Source organism: Balaenoptera musculus, chromosome 5 (genome assembly GCF_009873245.2).
Source record: "Balaenoptera musculus isolate JJ_BM4_2016_0621 chromosome 5, mBalMus1.pri.v3, whole genome shotgun sequence".
In the NCBI taxonomy this organism is placed as follows: Eukaryota; Metazoa; Chordata; class Mammalia; order Artiodactyla; family Balaenopteridae; genus Balaenoptera; species Balaenoptera musculus.
In genome coordinates, this window is record NC_045789.1 from 46,258,993 (window position 1) to 46,275,453 (window position 16,461).

At 39.0% G+C, this 16,461-nt stretch overlaps 1 protein-coding gene across 5 annotated transcripts in view; it reads right to left on the reverse strand.

The window, feature by feature from the left end:
• Window positions 1–16,461, reverse strand: part of FRAS1 (Fraser extracellular matrix complex subunit 1) — a 445,822-nt gene that overhangs the window by 133,998 nt on the left and 295,363 nt on the right. For all 5 annotated transcript variants that reach the window (XM_036852337.1, XM_036852339.1, XM_036852338.1 and 2 more), the window contains exons 29-30: window positions 14,790–15,116; window positions 3,433–3,586 (exon numbers count right to left, since the gene is read on the reverse strand). In XM_036852337.1, coding sequence (XP_036708232.1) covers window positions 3,433–3,586; window positions 14,790–15,116 — 481 coding nt within the window. The remainder of the gene's footprint in view (window positions 1–3,432; window positions 3,587–14,789; window positions 15,117–16,461) is intronic.

A 16,461-nucleotide genomic window follows, 5' to 3' on the forward strand; every position in this document is an offset into this window, starting at 1 on the left:
TACTATGCAAATTAACAGGAATCATAGGATGCTGGTTAATCGCATTAATTTCAACTCAGTAAACAGTCAGTGAGCACCTGTTAAGGGCTAGCTACTGTGGTTAGCCCTTTGGGGTGGGGGACTCAAAGATCAGTAAGATGCAGTTCGTTCCCCCTTGAGATCAGCCCCATAAGCAACTGGGAGCCTCTGTGAGATTTTCAGTAGGTTAATGGCACGAACTGATTTAGAACACAGAATATACGTGAAAGTTCTGTTAAAGGGGCTGGACTTTATTTTATAAAAATGATAACAATAGTGGCTAACAATTATGTGGACAGTTTGGTCAACTCTAAGTCTGCTGTAAAATCCAGATGAGAGATGGGAACCTGAACTAAAGCAACAGAGGTAAGATTGGAAACACGTAAACAGATACAAGAATCTTTGAGGAAGTGGAAGCAACAGAACTTGACAAATGTGGCTGTAAAGGGTACGAAAGAGGGAAGAATCAGATGATCACCTATTAGGTTGGGTGATGTGTAGGGAAGCGATGCCACTAATGGGATGAGCTGGTAGAAGAAAAGATGAAGAGTTAGAGTTCAGCACTGGGTATGAGGAATACAAGGTACCTTTGTGCCAAGCCCATGAGTAGACAGGGAGAAATACCGATATTTTGTGGGGTTCACTCCATCGAGGTGAGAGCTTCTGCGTAATACCTCACCTCTGCTTTTATCATAGTATGACAAAATCAAGGAGATGACTCTTTAAATATGTGAAAATCCAGGTTTAAAAAATAGTCCAGGCTTAAAAAACAGAAAATAACATCTACTAGTGATTTCCTTTATACTGACCTCAATATTTTAACCAAGAAACTTTATGGGAAAATGTAATAGGTATTAAGAATTAGAATCTCGGGATTTCCCTGGTGGCACAGTGGTTAGGAATCCACCTGCTAATGCAGGGGACACGGGGTCGATCCCTGGTCCAGGAAGATCCCACATGCCGTGGAGCAACTAAGCCTGTGCGCCACAACTGCTGAGCCTGCACTCTAGAGCCCACGTGCCACAACTACTGAGCCTGCGCTCTAGAGCCCAGGTGCCACAATTACTGAGGCTGTGCACCGCAACTACTGAAGCCTGTGTGCCTACAGCCCATGTTCTGCAACAAGAGAAGCCACCACAATGAGGAGCCCCTGCACCGCTATGAAGAGTAGCACCCGCTCTCGGCAACTAGAGAAAGCCTGCACGCAGCAACGAAGACCCAACGCAGCCAAAAAAATGAAAAATAAATTTAAAAAAAAGATTTGCGTTAAGTGGACTTCTCATTCCCACCTCCTTTTTCACTCTTGAATGGCTCCTAAGGGTAATGCGATTTGATTATTACCAGTAGGGAGCTCTGAACACACAGAAATAAGATTATGTTCATAGGAAGAAGTTAATTAAGAGAGTTATAGTAGGATAGTGTCACAGTCAGGCTTATATGGCATTTATCAAGCTGAAATGGCTTTAAAAAAAATCACTTAATTCCGCATTGTTCTATTTAATACTTAAACGGAATATTGGGATATTGGGCTATCTTTAGGAAATTTAATTTTTTGACTTTTAATGCTCAAGACAAAGGTAAAGAATTTAATACATCAAAACAGTCAAAGATTTTTAGAGCTGAAAAGGACTTAAACATTGTCTAGCTTAAAATCAGTGGGTGAAATATGGCAAAGTTGAATAAGGTCTGTGAACTAATTAATAGCATTGTATCAATGCTAATTTCCTGGTTTTGATTATTGCCCTATGATTATGTAAGATGTTAACACTGGGGGAAGCTGGATAAAGGATATTCAAGAGCTCTTTGTACTATTTTTGCAACTTTTCAGTAAGTCTAAAATTATTTTAAAATAAAAAGTTAAAAAACTATCTAGTTTCATCTTTCAAAGAAACTTATGGCTCAAGGGGGTCCACCTGCCTTCCTCAAGGTTATGCAACTATAATAAATGACAGCCAGCTAGACTGAGTGTTTTATAATTCTATCAATTCTTGATTAGATTATGCTTTTCAATGCCTTTGTGGACTCTATACTTATTTTTAAATAGTACAAAAGTTAATTTTTTCCTCACCACACAAAGTATACAATTTTAAAAATCTGATAAACCTGAGGAAAAACAGATTGTTATTTCTCTGCTATTTATTATGCCAAGCAATTTTAATGAATATATTTTTCATTTTCAGGTGATTATTTCTTTTAAAAAATCTACCTGCCTGTTGTTTTTATTTTTATAGCATTTTGTCATCTCCTTACAGTTTTGATCCCTTCTTTTGTGTCTTTAAATCTTTTTAAATATGCTTATTTCATAGTTTTTGTAAGCTTGTTCCTTCATTTGAAACCTTGGGGTTTTAATCTTCTTGTTTGTGTTAGTTATGGTACTATAGATTGTTTCTTCATATCGTCTGTAATTCTGAATTCTGAGTTAATCTTCAGTGGTTTTACCTGTGAGAATCTTGTGTGGCCTGGAGTTGAGGGTGGACATTCCACAGCAGTTTCTACTAGTTTCTGCAAGGGACCCAGGAAGTATCATTGGCCTGAGGTCAATTTTCATATTAATGCCTCAGCTTTGGGTTTCTCAGACTATGCACACAGTATAACTTAACCTTGGATCTTCAGGAGAAACAGGCCTGAATTTCTGAATTCTCAGCAGACTCTTTTTGCTCCCTCTGAGCCCTGGGAAACACAGGTAAATTTCTTTGCCATCTCTCTGTGCTAGTGAGCTTCTTGTCTTAATTCCAACTTTCTGTCTCTGCACGGGCATTAAATCCCAAGCCCCCAGGTTACTGAGACACACACAACCCCTCAGGCAAGCTCTGCCATCAGCTCCTGCCCAGATTGGCTTTCAGTTCCTTCTCTGTGTCTGGCACTTGGAGATTTCTCTGTATTCTTGGGAGGTCAGCTATGAGTGCCTTATAGCTCTGAATCTCTTTTATCCATCATTTCTAGGTGATGATGATGGGTTATCATACTCTACTATCTTGCTAGAAGTGGAAGTAACAATGGAGATCTTGAGAAATGTTTTTATGTAAAGTCTTTTCTTAAAAAGAAAGTCTCAAGAAGAAGTGCGGCGATGTTCTGGGCGGGACACAAGGTGGCGTTTGAAAGCCTGAGCTTTGACATTGTGTTGACATATTATTAGCCAGGTGACTTTTAACAAGTTACTTTCTCTGTAAAATGAAGTTGTTTTAAAACTTAAATTTTAGGTTTAAATATACTATGTTTACATTACTTAGCATACCAATAATATGTATATAGCAATGATAGCTATTGCGATTATTCTGTCTTTAAAGGGGATGCGTGGGGTATTAGGAAGCTGAGTTCATTGGAAACACACCCTGGCTGTGTGGCTTTGTACAAAAGCAAGTCCAAGACTGCTGAATGCAATGATGAAATCATGACAAGGGAAAAAAGAGTTACCAAATTGGGGGTGGTCCTGTGTAATTTTGTAGATGATTTCTGAGGCTCTGGCACCTGGAGCTTCAGCCTGTAAGATTCTGTTGGTAATCTGCAGCATCCCGCCTTCTGGAACCCACACCATTGAATTAGCCACAAGTCGAAGACCTCTATCATTCTAGAATAAAGAGAGAGTACAGAATTAGGTCCAAGCAAAAAAAAGAAAATACTGGTCCTTAAAAACATAAGTTATTAGGTCCTATTGCTGCTAAAGGTTGCCTAATAAGAGAGATTCATAGCTTTAGAGTCATACTGTGAACAGTATATGTGTAATTATGTGTAGATATATGCATGTGTATGTATATATGTACATACATATATCCTACTTTTTCTCCTAATTTATCATAAGCACATAACTTGTATCATTCAGGAAGACTAAGTCTCTCCATTTCTTTCTTTCATTTGTCCATCTACCTGTCTTTCCATCCTCCCCATCCACCTATATTCAAGAACTATTCATTAAGCACCTATTATATGATAGATCTTTTGCTAGAGGCCTGAGGTATATAAGGTTGGCTGAAATAAGACCTCAGTTTCAGAACCTACAGTCTAGTTGGGCAGACAGACATATAAAATAGTTAGGCTGCATCACAAGTGATGATCTATAAGAAGCTTGAGCAGGGTACTGTGGGAGAATAAAGGAAAAAGGAGATTTCCTCTTTGGGGAAGGAATGCTCAGGAAAGCTTTCCTATGGAAATACCATTTAATTCTTGAATGACAAAGAATGGGCTTTCTGAATGCTCAACATCATTAATCATTAGAGAAATGCAAATCAAAACTACAATAAGATATCATCTCACACCGGTCAGAATGGCCATCATCAAAAAATCTACAAACAATAAATGCTGGAGAGGGTGTGGAGAAAAGGGAACCCTCTTGCACTGTTGGTGAGAATGTAAACTGATACAGCCACTATGGAGAACAGTATGGAGGTTCCTTAAAAAACTAAAAATAAAACTACCATACAACACAGCAATCCCACTACTGGGCATATACCCTGAGAAAACCATAATTCAAAAAGAGTCATGTACCACAATGTTCATTGCAGCACTATTTACAATAGCCAGGACATGGAAGCAACCTAAGTGTCCATCAACAGATGAATGGATAAAGAAGATGTGGCACATATATACAATGGAATATTACTCAGCCATAAAAAGAAACAAAATTGAGTTATTTGTAGTGAGGTGGATGGACCTAGAGTCTGTCATACAGAGTGAAGTAAGTCAGAAAGAGAAAAACAAATACCGTATGCTAACACATATATATGGAATCTAAAAAAAAAAATGGTTCTGATGAACCTAGGAGCAGGACAGGAATAAAGACACAGACGTAGGGAATGGACTTGAGGACACAGGGTGGGGGAAGTGTAAGCTGGGACGAAGTGAGAGAGTGGCATGGACATATATACACTACAAAATGTAAAATAGATAGCTAGTGGGAAGCAGCCGGATAGCACAGGGAGATCAGCTTGGTGCTTTGTGACCACCTAGAGGGGTGGGATAGGGAGGGTGGGAGGGAGGGAGACACAAGAGGGAAGAGATATGGGAACATATGTATATGTATAACTGATTCACTTTGTTATAAAGCAGAAACTGACACACCATTGTAAAGCAATTATACTCCAGTAAAGATGTCAAAAAAAAAAAAAAAAAAAGAATGGGCTTTCTAAGTGGATAAGTGAAACAGACACCAGGAAGAGGGCCCAGCCCAAGCAAAGACACGAGACAATGCACTCTGTGCTTAATAAAATATCCAAGTGTCTGGGCAAGCAGAGTCTGGGGAGCCAGGGGAGGGGGTGAATCAAAAGTGACCCCTAAGGTTGGCTAGTAGAAGGTAGAAGCTGTGCTCTAAGTCTCCATTTAGCTTGTAGGCACTGTAAAGTCAACATGAATCTTCAGGGACGGAAATGGGATGAGCAGGTTTGGGTTTTGGAGAACCTCCAGCAGCGGGAGATGGGAGGCACTAGAGCTGGCGTGAATCTGGAGCTGCAGAAGTCATTTAACAAGTTCTCGTAATGGCTCAGGTGAGAGAAGATGAAAAGGTGATTGCAGTGGGAATGAACAGTTAGAAACAGATTCCAGAAACACTACAGAGGCCAAACTGACAGGCCTCGATGACTGATTGAAAGTGAAGCCCTTAGAAACAACAGTTGGGAATAGCTGACTGGAAGAAATCACCCACTTAGCGCTCCTGGGAAGGCAACCATTCTAATTGCTAAAGCTAATGTCATTAAAAAGTGCTGATTTGCAAGCTGCACACCTCTTCCAAAGCCTCCTAATTGACATTTTCCACAGAATGGGATCAGTGGGGCTGCCTGTGCTCAGTTTTCATACTTTCAAAATCGGTAAATCTGATGTTTTCAAATAGGGCATTTCAGAAGGGATGTTATTCTAAATTATTGCTATTACTTTCAAATATGCCAGTAAACAGAACAGAGCAAACAGCATTCCCAGGAGGGGAATATTCAGAACAGAAGAAAACAAATATTCATTTGCTGTCACTTGAGAGCATCTGCGCCTCTCAGGAGGTGATCACAGCTATTTTCACCACAATCACCAAGAAAGTGTCAGTGCCCAGGAGAACAGCAGCCAATGTACCGCCTATGTGATTGGTGCTCAGGGGCAAAAGGCCACAGAATTTTTTTCTTTCACAATTGATTTACCATATTATTTATGAAAACATCAAAGTGTGCCAAGAACTTTGCATGTTACCTACCAGAATTCTGGGGGAAAGGGCCCTATTCACTCCAGCAGTTTTATATAACATAATACATTTGGACCCAGGAATATTAACTGCTAGAAATTTTTCTAATAGCAGCAGTCCATCACGTTTGATTATGTGATGGAGATCAGTCACACACAGCAACCACATTCTTGGACCGATGAGGCAGTGTGCTTTTTCAAATTTCAAGCAAGTAAATAAGCAGCGTGCCCTGAATGCATGTCCCAGATGTCTCTCCTACTACATTTCTATATTGACTATACTTTATCAGTACAATTCTCTGTAACTCCTGTGTAAGTGTCAATTTTTAGGAGACAGTTCTCCTTGCAAGTCAGTGTTCAGAGACCAGCAACATATGGAAGCTTCTTAGAACTTTAGACTCTCAGGCCCATCCCAGACCTTCTGAATCAGACCTTCTGCATTAGAATCTGCATTTTAATTTTTTCACCAGCTTTACTGAAGTATACTTGACAAATAAAAATTGTATATATTTCAGGTGTACAACATGATGTTTTGATAACATGTATAGATTGTGAAATGATCACCACAATCAAACTAATTAAGCCATCCACCACCTCACATAGTTATAAATATTTGTGTGTGGTGAAAACACTTAAGATCAACTCTCTTAGCAAGTATGCAATACAGTATTATTAAGTATAATCACCATGCTATACATTAGATCTATAGAATTATTCATCTCTTATAACTGGATCTTTGTACCTTTGAACAATATCTACCAGTTTCCCCCACTCGACCCAGCAACCACCATTCTACCCTGCTTTTATGAGTTTGACTTCTTTAAGGTTACAAATATAAGTGAGAGTGTGCAGTATTTGTCTTTGTGCTTAGCTTATTTTATAGGCTCATCTATGCAGTCACAAATGACAGGATTTCCTTCTTTTTAAGGCTGAATAATATTCCATTGTATATACAACCACATTTTCTTTACCCATTCATCCATTGATGGACACTTAGGGTTTTTGGGTTTTTTTTAACATCTTTATTGGAGTATAATTGCTTTACAATGTTGTGTTAGTTTCTGCTGTATAACAAAGTGAATCAGCCGTATGTAAACGTATATCCCCATATCTCCTCCCTCTTGCATCTCCCTCCCATCCTCCTTATCCCACCCCTCTAGGTGGTCACAAAGCACCGAGCTGATCTCCCTGTGCTATGCAGCTGCTTCCCACTAGCTATCTATTTTACATTTGATAGTGTATATATGTCAATTCTACTCTCTCACTTCGTCCCAGCTTACACTTCCCCCACCCCGTGTCCTCAAGTCCATTCTCTACGTCTGTGTCTTTATTCCTGTCCTGCTCCTAGGTTCATCAGAACCATTTTTTTTAGATTCCATATATGCGTGTTAGCATACGGTATTTGTTTTTCTCTTTCTGACTTACTTCACTCTGTATGACAGACTCTAGGTCCATCCACCTCACTACAAATAACTCAATTTTGTTTCTTTTTATGGCTGAGTAATATTCCATTGTATATATTGCCACATCTTCTTTATCCATTCATCTGTTGATGGACACTTAGGTTGCTTCCATGTCCTGGCTATTGTAAATAGAGCTGCAATGAACATTGTGGTACATGACTCTTTTTGAATTATGGTTTTCTCAGGGTATATGCCCAGTAGTGGGTTTGCTGGGTCATATGGTAGTTCTATTTTTAGTTTTTTAAGGAGCCTCCATACTGTTCTCCATAGTGGCTGTATCAATTTACATTCCCACCAACAGTGCAAGAGGGTTCCCTTTTCTCCACACCCTCTCCAGCATTTATTCTTTGTAGATTTTTTGATGATGGCCATTCTGACTGGTGTGAGGTGATACCTCATTGTAGTTGTGGTTTGCATTTCTCTAATGACTAGTGATGTTGAGCATCTTTTCATGTTTGTTGGCAATCTGTATACCTTCTTTGGAGAAATGTCTATTTAGGTCTTCTTCCCATTTTTGGCTTGGGTTGTTTGTTTTTTTGATATTGAGCTGCTTGTATATTTTGGAGATTAATCCTTTGTCAGTTGCTTCGTTTGCAAATATTTTCTCCCATTCTGAGGGTTGTCTTTTCATCTTTTTTATGGTTTCCTTTGCTGTGAAAAAGCTTTTAAGTTTCATTAGGTCACTTAGGTTGTTTTTATGGCTTGGCTATTGTAAATAGTCCTGCAATAAATGGGAGTGCAGATGTCTCTTCAAGACACTGACTTCATTTCCTTTGGACATATACCCAGAAATGGGATTGCTGGATCAAACAGTAATTCTATTTTTAATTTTTTGAGGAACCTCCATACTTGTTTTCCATAGTGGCCGCACCAATGTACATTCCCGCCAATAGTGTATAAAGGTTCCCTTTTCTCCACACCCTCATCAACACTTTTTATCTTTTGTCTTTTCGAGAGCAGCCATTCTAACAGATGTGAGGTGATATCTCATTGTGGTTTTGATTTGCCTTTTTCCTGATGATTAGTGATGTTGAGCACGTTTTCATGTACCTGTTGGCCATTTGTCTTCTTTTGAAAAATGTCTATGCAGGTCCTTAGCTCCTTTTGTAATCTTTTTTTGGGGGGTGGGTGGGCTATTGAGTTCCTTATATATTTTAGATAATAACCCCTTTTCAGATAGATGGTTTCAAATATTTTCTCCCATTCTGTAGGTTGCCTTTTCATTTTGTTGATGGTTTCCTTTGGGCACAGCATTTTAGTTTGATGCATTTCCACTTATGTTTTAATAAGATCCCAGGAGATGTGGAGTCATGCTGAAGTGTGAGAAGTATGGCCCAGAACAGAGATTACGACGGGCCTAGAATGGTTCTCCCAAACTCCACAGACAAGCCTTTAAGAATATTTACATTTATAACAGAATAATACATATGCCTCTGTTTCTGAATTGTTTACAGTACATAAAAAGAAAACAGACAACTATCTAAGGAAAAGAAGTATAATTCTTCCCACTTCTTAGCAAGAAGATGGTTCTATCAGTTGCTTTCTTTTGGGAGAGTGTCAGGGAAGATTCAAGAAAAGATGAATAGAAGTCTATACACCATCATTTCTACAGCTAACATGTCCAAAATAAATTTTAGCCTAATTTCCCCTGTGGTTCTGACATTTTGCAATTTTTTAATCTCCTTATACAGGCACACCTTGGAGATATTGTGGGTTTGGTTCCAGACCACTGTAATAAAGCAAACATCGCAATAAAATAAGTCACACAAATGTTTTGGTTTCCCAGTGCATATAAAAATTATGTTTACATTATACTGTAGTCTACTGAGTGTGTAATAGCATTATGTCTAAAAAAACCAATGTACATACCTTAGTTAAAATTCATTCCAAAAAATGCTAACCATCATCTGAGCCTTCAGCAAGTCATAATCTTTCTTCAATAGTAACATCAAAGATCACTGATCACCATAACAAATATAATAATAATAATTAAAAAGTCTGCAATATTGCAAAAATTACCAAAATGTGACACAGAGACATGAAGGGAACAAATGCTGTTGGAAAAATGGCCTTGATAGACTTGCTCAATGCAGGTTTGCTACAGACCTTCAATTTCTAAAAAACACAGTATCCGCAAAGTGCAATAAAATGAAGTATGCCTGCAGTTTTTTTTCTGCACAATATATTCCTGCATATATCCCTGTAAATTCAAGAAATTAGCCATAATTTCAGTTGAAGAATCTTCTGCCTAGTGATGTTTTATATATCCTTCAGGGTACCACATTAGAAGAAAATGAAATCTCAACAAGGGATTATGGGGGCATAATTAAAACAGTGCTTTAAATTAAATAGTTCTACTAATTAATTTCATAGAACAATAGGCATACAGAAATGCTGGTAATAAAGTTTATCCATCATATACTGGATTACAAATAAAGATATTAATGTTGTAAACCAGAAGTAAAGGCCCATGACCTTATCATTTGGAGGAAAAATCCCACAAACAAAATGAAAACTCCCCCCCCTCCCCAATTAAAGATTGGAACATAAATGATGAGCTCAAATACGATGGTGTACCCCAACCCCAAGCCAAAATATTCAAGACAAAATTTTTTTAGCTTTATTAAATAGAATATAACTGTAATTAGATATAACAGCAACCCTAACATTTTATTTACTCTGTAAAAAATACTTTAATTTGTTACAGCTCATTTATACCATAGCTTTTAAAATTTAATCTTGGAGGGCACTGTGGATTTTAGGGAAGGATTATGGGGGGTGGCACATATAAGGTGAAACATAGATGCTATTTACCAGAATGAAGAACAATGGAGAGATAATTGCACTGTTTTTGTGTTTGCCAGTGTGTGTATGTGCCTCAGAAACTGCAGCTTCAGGTCAAGGATACAGAACCTTCTCTCCATGGAGGTTTCAACTGCTTTATAAACAAACAAACACATATTTTGTAATCAACAAACACTTTTTGAGTGTATACTCTGGACAATGTACCTTACAAGACACTAAATTGAACCAATTCAGCAAGTCCAAAAAAGTGAAACCTTGATATGTGGTGATGATTTATTTATTTATGAGACAGGCAGATTCTTATTCAGGGAAATAAACATTTTGATGCCACTGATATTTATAACTCTCACAAACATCCTTTTAATCAAACTGTGTCCCTATAAGACAACGCATGGGAGGACAGGTTTTCAGAAAATTGAGGGAAAGCCCAACAGAGCTTTTAGCTGCACTCAGGCCTTACCAAGGTCAAACAGCCAGAGAAGGCTCTCAGCAATAGAATTTTCCATCCAGTTCATAGCATGACACTTGGGGGCTTTTAACATCAAAGCATTACCCAGTTGCAGAAAATAACTGCTCAAACAACAACTAATGAGGTCAGAAAGATCATCAGATTTACTGCCAAAGTAGAAAAAGGGGCATGATTTTCAGAGATGCTTTAATTAATGAAAAAGAAGGTAATTCCTTGAAAGCCCGGCAGTGGAGAGAGACCCACCAACGTGCAAGGCTTCTCCCTGCCCACATTTTAGCCCATATTAGACCCTGAATTGCTTTAGAATCATATCTCTAGAAGGCTTGGGTTTGGTAATCCACCCAGTTAATGAAAGCCTGTTCAGCAGAGCATTCTTTATTACCTTTTAATCTTTTTGAATTCTTTTGCCTCCTTCCCCAACAGAACATGTTTCAACATCTGTCTTGGGTCTATTTTCTCCTCAGCAACTCAGTATAAGCCTGGAGGGTGGCAGTCAAGTTTACTCACTGCCAGGTCAAGGATAAAAACATACATTTGGGGGAAGTGATGTAGAACTTGGTAAATAAAAGTGGAACCGACAGCTCTTACCCTCAGTCTCAGATGGGCCACCCCAGCATTAGCTGAAGTGCCCAGTAGGCTGATGAATCTATGCAAGGGATCCATTCAAAGGCAGGAACATGGGCACCAGCTTAACTCAAGCTGTTGCATCCACGCATCTATCTATCCATCCAACAAAAATGTACTAAACTTCTGCAAAGCACCTGGCTCAAGGCAGCAATACTGAAACAGTTTCTGCTCTCACAAAGCTTCCTTTTTCTATCCCTCAGTCCCTTTCCATCTATCTTACCAGGTTAAGTTTTATGTTGAACAACACTAGGATTAATTTTTACATCCATTCACTAGGAATTAGACCTAAAACCCTTTGTCATTCCATTTAAATCACCAGCTAGACATCAGTCAGTAACTGTCGTTACTCCAAACTTAATACACAGGTAGCCTCAGGGTAAGGGCTTACCTGCCATCTTCAGAAATGGCTAGCAGAACAAAATCAATCATGGCTGACTATACAACTACTGGAAGCCATTAACAGTTAAGGCAATTTTTTTCTTCTTGGGCTCCAGTAGACTTATGATTATAAATAGCTTCATTTGTAACAAGATGTGGTGAGCCCACAGGGAAGATTCGGAGAGGCTTGGGGCCCAGGCTGCTTGGATACGACATTGAGAAAATGACTAAATTACTGTCTCCATTCTGTCCATTAAGGGGATAAGAATATATATGACCGGCTTCCCTGGTGGCGCAGTGGTTGAGAATCCACCTGCCAATGCAGGGGACACGGGTTCGTGCCCTGGTCTGGGAAGATCCCACATGCCGCGGAGCAGCTGGGCCCGTAAGCCACAACTACTGAGCCTGCGCGTCTGGAGCCTGTGCTCCGCAACAAGAGAGGCCACGACAGTGAGAGGCCCGCGCACCGCGATGAAGAGTGGCCCCCGCTTGCTGCAACTAGAGAAAGCCCTCGCACAGAAACGAAGACCCAACACAGCCAAAAATTAATAAATAATAAAAATTGAAAAAAAACCTCCACTTAAAAAAAAAAAAAAAATATATATATATATATATATGACCAAAATGCTGAAAAAAAAAATGAGCTAGAATGAAAAAAAGCCATCTGGTTAAGTGTGAGGAGCCAGAACACACTTGATTTGAAATCACAGATCCATCACTAAATACCTTTATGAGAAATAAACATTTTTAAACCTCTTGAAATGTTCTTAAACCTCCTTTATTTCAGTTTCCTCTTTTGGAAAATTAAAGATAATAATTGTACAAATATCCTAGAATGATCATGAAGATCAAAAGGAATAATTCACCTCAAGCATTAGTGCCCAATAAAGGTTAAAAACAAAGCAAACAAAAATTACTTTCACCAATAGCAGAATATCCTTTAGAAGTAATAAGGTTATACAGCCTCTATTCTAACCTTCTTCACTAAGACATTGTAAAGATGAGTAGACTAGATATGAGAAAAAGTACTCTGAATTCCTAAAAGAAGATATAGTCTATATTTGTAAAATATTATCAGGATGAGAGCGTCAAGTGTATTATTAGTACATTCTAATGGCTGCTGGGGCTCTGGTAACCGGTTTAATGATCCTAATTCACTGTTTAGAAGCCATTAGCTCACCCGACAGACAGGTAAGCACAGCACTACAGGAGATGGAGGGAAGGAAGGGGGAAGGAGGAAGAACACTCACACGCCTCCCAAGTTGTAAGCCCTATAAGAATTCTCAAGTTCTGTGCTTATGCCTTATTTATAAATTAAAATTCTATTTTTCTTTGTTGCGTTTTGGTAGTCGAAGTGGCTAAAATCCTAGAAAATCCCTTCAATCTTGGGCCATACCACACACACTGGTTGTACAATACAATGCACTGAGCTCCAAACATGGAGATTGAAACCTCGATAGAAAAGATGGCTGCTAGGGTTGCACTGAAATCCCATAACAATCTTTGGAAAGAAACCAAGAAGGAAGAAAAGAAAACTTTCTGTGTCTGTCTAGACTTCATCTCTTCAGAAGTAAACCTCATCTCCCAGGGTGATAGCAAGAGGGTGATAATTAGGATTAGCTTCAAGGTCGCTATCTGCCAGCTCCATCTCATCTTCAGCCCTCGCTTCCTCCCACCATTACTGTTTTCAGCAGCTGAAAATAATGAGACCAGAGCCTGAGAAACCAGCTAGCAGACCATACTAGATTCAGCTCTTCACCTTCATGAGGATCAACTGCAAATTGTAAGTGATCATTGGTGAGAAAGTGACAAGTGATTTCTAAACTGTCCTCAGCAAATCAATCTCTCTAGCTAATCATCAATGACACTTCAGTAGGTGCCGGTATTTGGAATGAAAAGTTCAAAAAAAATTATGTCTCCCAATCTGCCATCATGGGAAAGAGTCATTCTTGCTATTACAGAGAAAAGAGCTTGGAGTGAAATATCATCAAGTAATAAATGGCTTTGAAAATATTTTTCAACATGTCTCTTAGAACTAGCATGTGCTAGCCCACTATTTCCCAAAATGTGATAGCCATCCTATTAGTAGTATCCCAAAACATTTTATGTTGTACATGGATGAAATTTTATAAAATGGTTATGTATTAATTCTAATATTTTGGAAAAAAGTATAATTCTACATTAAGCCCAGGATTTCACAAGTATTTATTAGGAAGAAGCCATGCTAAAAAAGTAAGTTGATTCAAAGAAAAGTATTAAGTGAATAGTAGGACAGGCACTCATGGATATGGCAAAAACACAGGGAGGTGGCATGGGGGTGACTCAGGCTGAGAAGCACTGCTCTTCCCCGGGCTCCTACCCCCTAGGCCAAGGATTCCTGTGATTACTAAAAGAGTTTTCTCATCCTACTTCAGTTGAGAATGGTTGAACTCATCCTTTTTGATTCATTACAGTAAGCTGACTATGAGCGTCACATCACATGAGCTACTCTAGAAGAGCAGACAAGAACAGGGGTGCACTTGATTCTTACAGTCATGCTCAGGCAGCAGACCAAAAAGTCAGAGGACAATGAGGCATTTTAATGGCAGCAAGTCAACACAAAATTTCAAAAGTGTTCCTTTGGCAGAGAACATGGGGACAGGTCTTTCGGCTCAAGGGTGTTCCTAACAAAATACACACTGCCCTCTGAGATTGGGTAATGTGTTCTATTAATCTTTGAATGTCCTAAATAGCTCCATAATAGATGCTTAATAAATGTCTGAATAAATAAATAACTACCGGTATCTTAAATTTATGAATATTGCAATATAACATCATCAACAAAACTTCACATCTAGGTGCGAGGAAAATGTAGCTCTAGGAATGACACTTACCTTGGGCACAGTCCTCACACGGAACAGTATATTTTGGAAGGAGTGTCCATCATTGGCCTGCAAGACTGTGACATCAGAAGTGCTATCCGAGCCGTCGTGAGCATACTGGAGAAGGCCCCTGGAGAGCTCATCCAGCCGGAATTGATAGCTAGGGGCTGCAGGCGACTGAAGTGTTTGGAGCAACTGGCCATGAAGTGGAGGATCGAGCACTTGGACCACCACGTCCTGTGGGTTGTCGTCATCTCGGATGTCAAGCAGCTGAGTGGTGATGGTTCCCCTCTCTCCTCTGCTAATATGGAGAGCCTCATTCCTCAGCACATAGGGGGCCTGTGGAGTTGAAGGGAAGGAGGAGAAGAGAAGCCATTCGCAGGAAAAGAGAGGACAATCCAGTGGACCAGATACCAGCTGTGTGCAACCTGATTGCCATTTCTATGCTTTTTAAGGAACTCTAGACGCTCCACCCAAGTGCCAAACTCTTGCATAGTCACAGCATTTGTCAGAGGTGTAGTCAAACATAGTAATCACTGCAAAGGAGGTTACTTCACACCTGTGGTTCTGGAGATTTCTCAAGACACTTCCAGACCATAATATTCATCAGGGGCAATCAAAGTGAGCTGCTTGTTTCTAAATCTCTGAAGTCTCTGCTGTCATGATTTATACTACATCCCCTGAATTGCAACAGAGAGGTGAGTCAGGAAACTCAATTAGTTGTCTGCATTCAAGAGGGACTAACAAGAGATATGGAATTTTGGCATTTGTGTTGGGAGTTGAGCACTTTGCTCCAGGCTACGCTGCAGCAAGCTGACTTGGAGTAAGATACTTCAGCATTCTGAATTTCTGCTATTTCTGGTCCCTCCCAGTAATTTTCTTCAAGCTCTCTCATCCATATCTTCAAGGGGCCCACCCCAACTCAGGTTATAAAGCCTGATAAGATCATGGTCTGAGTAAGGCAACCACCTGGTTAATTCATGTGGCAAATTTTAAAATGTTTTCCTTAGGATTATCAGGTTTCTCCCCACCAAATTCAGTAAGCAAATAAAATGTTCTTTCATTGAGATAAAAGTTAATGAACCACACATAGAAAAACACACACACACACAAAAACCCATAAAAAAATCAAGGCAAGAAGCCAAAGAAAACATTATCTTAGTTTTTAATATCATTTGAAGTTGAACCATCTAGGGCTTTTTCAGTACACTGCCTTTCTTTACTCCAAATGGTTTTCTTTTAACAATACCCCTCCTGGCCTCCTGGAAATTTCAATATCTATTAAAGTAATGTCTAACTAGCGCATCTCTATAATAATCAAATAATAGCTATAGAAGATAGCTACTCCTCAGGATTCCTGAGTGAGAATTCAAAAGCTGTGATTCTATACATGGGAATGAATGGCTCCTCAGATTCTGTAAGAGGAGAGGTCAAAGGTGATGTCAAAATCCATAAATGGAAAAGATCAAATTAACTTACATGAGAAAATCTCACAGACGCTCAAAACCATATTGAAATATCACAGAAATGTAAAGAAACAAAAATAAATTAAAATCCATTTCTAAAAATCCATTTTTAAAAAGTTAAAATGACAAAAAAGTTTCTCATATAATACACAAAATTAAAATGTGCCTTCACCGTCTACTCAACTGATTTGGGGAAAGCAAATAAAAATCAGGGAACC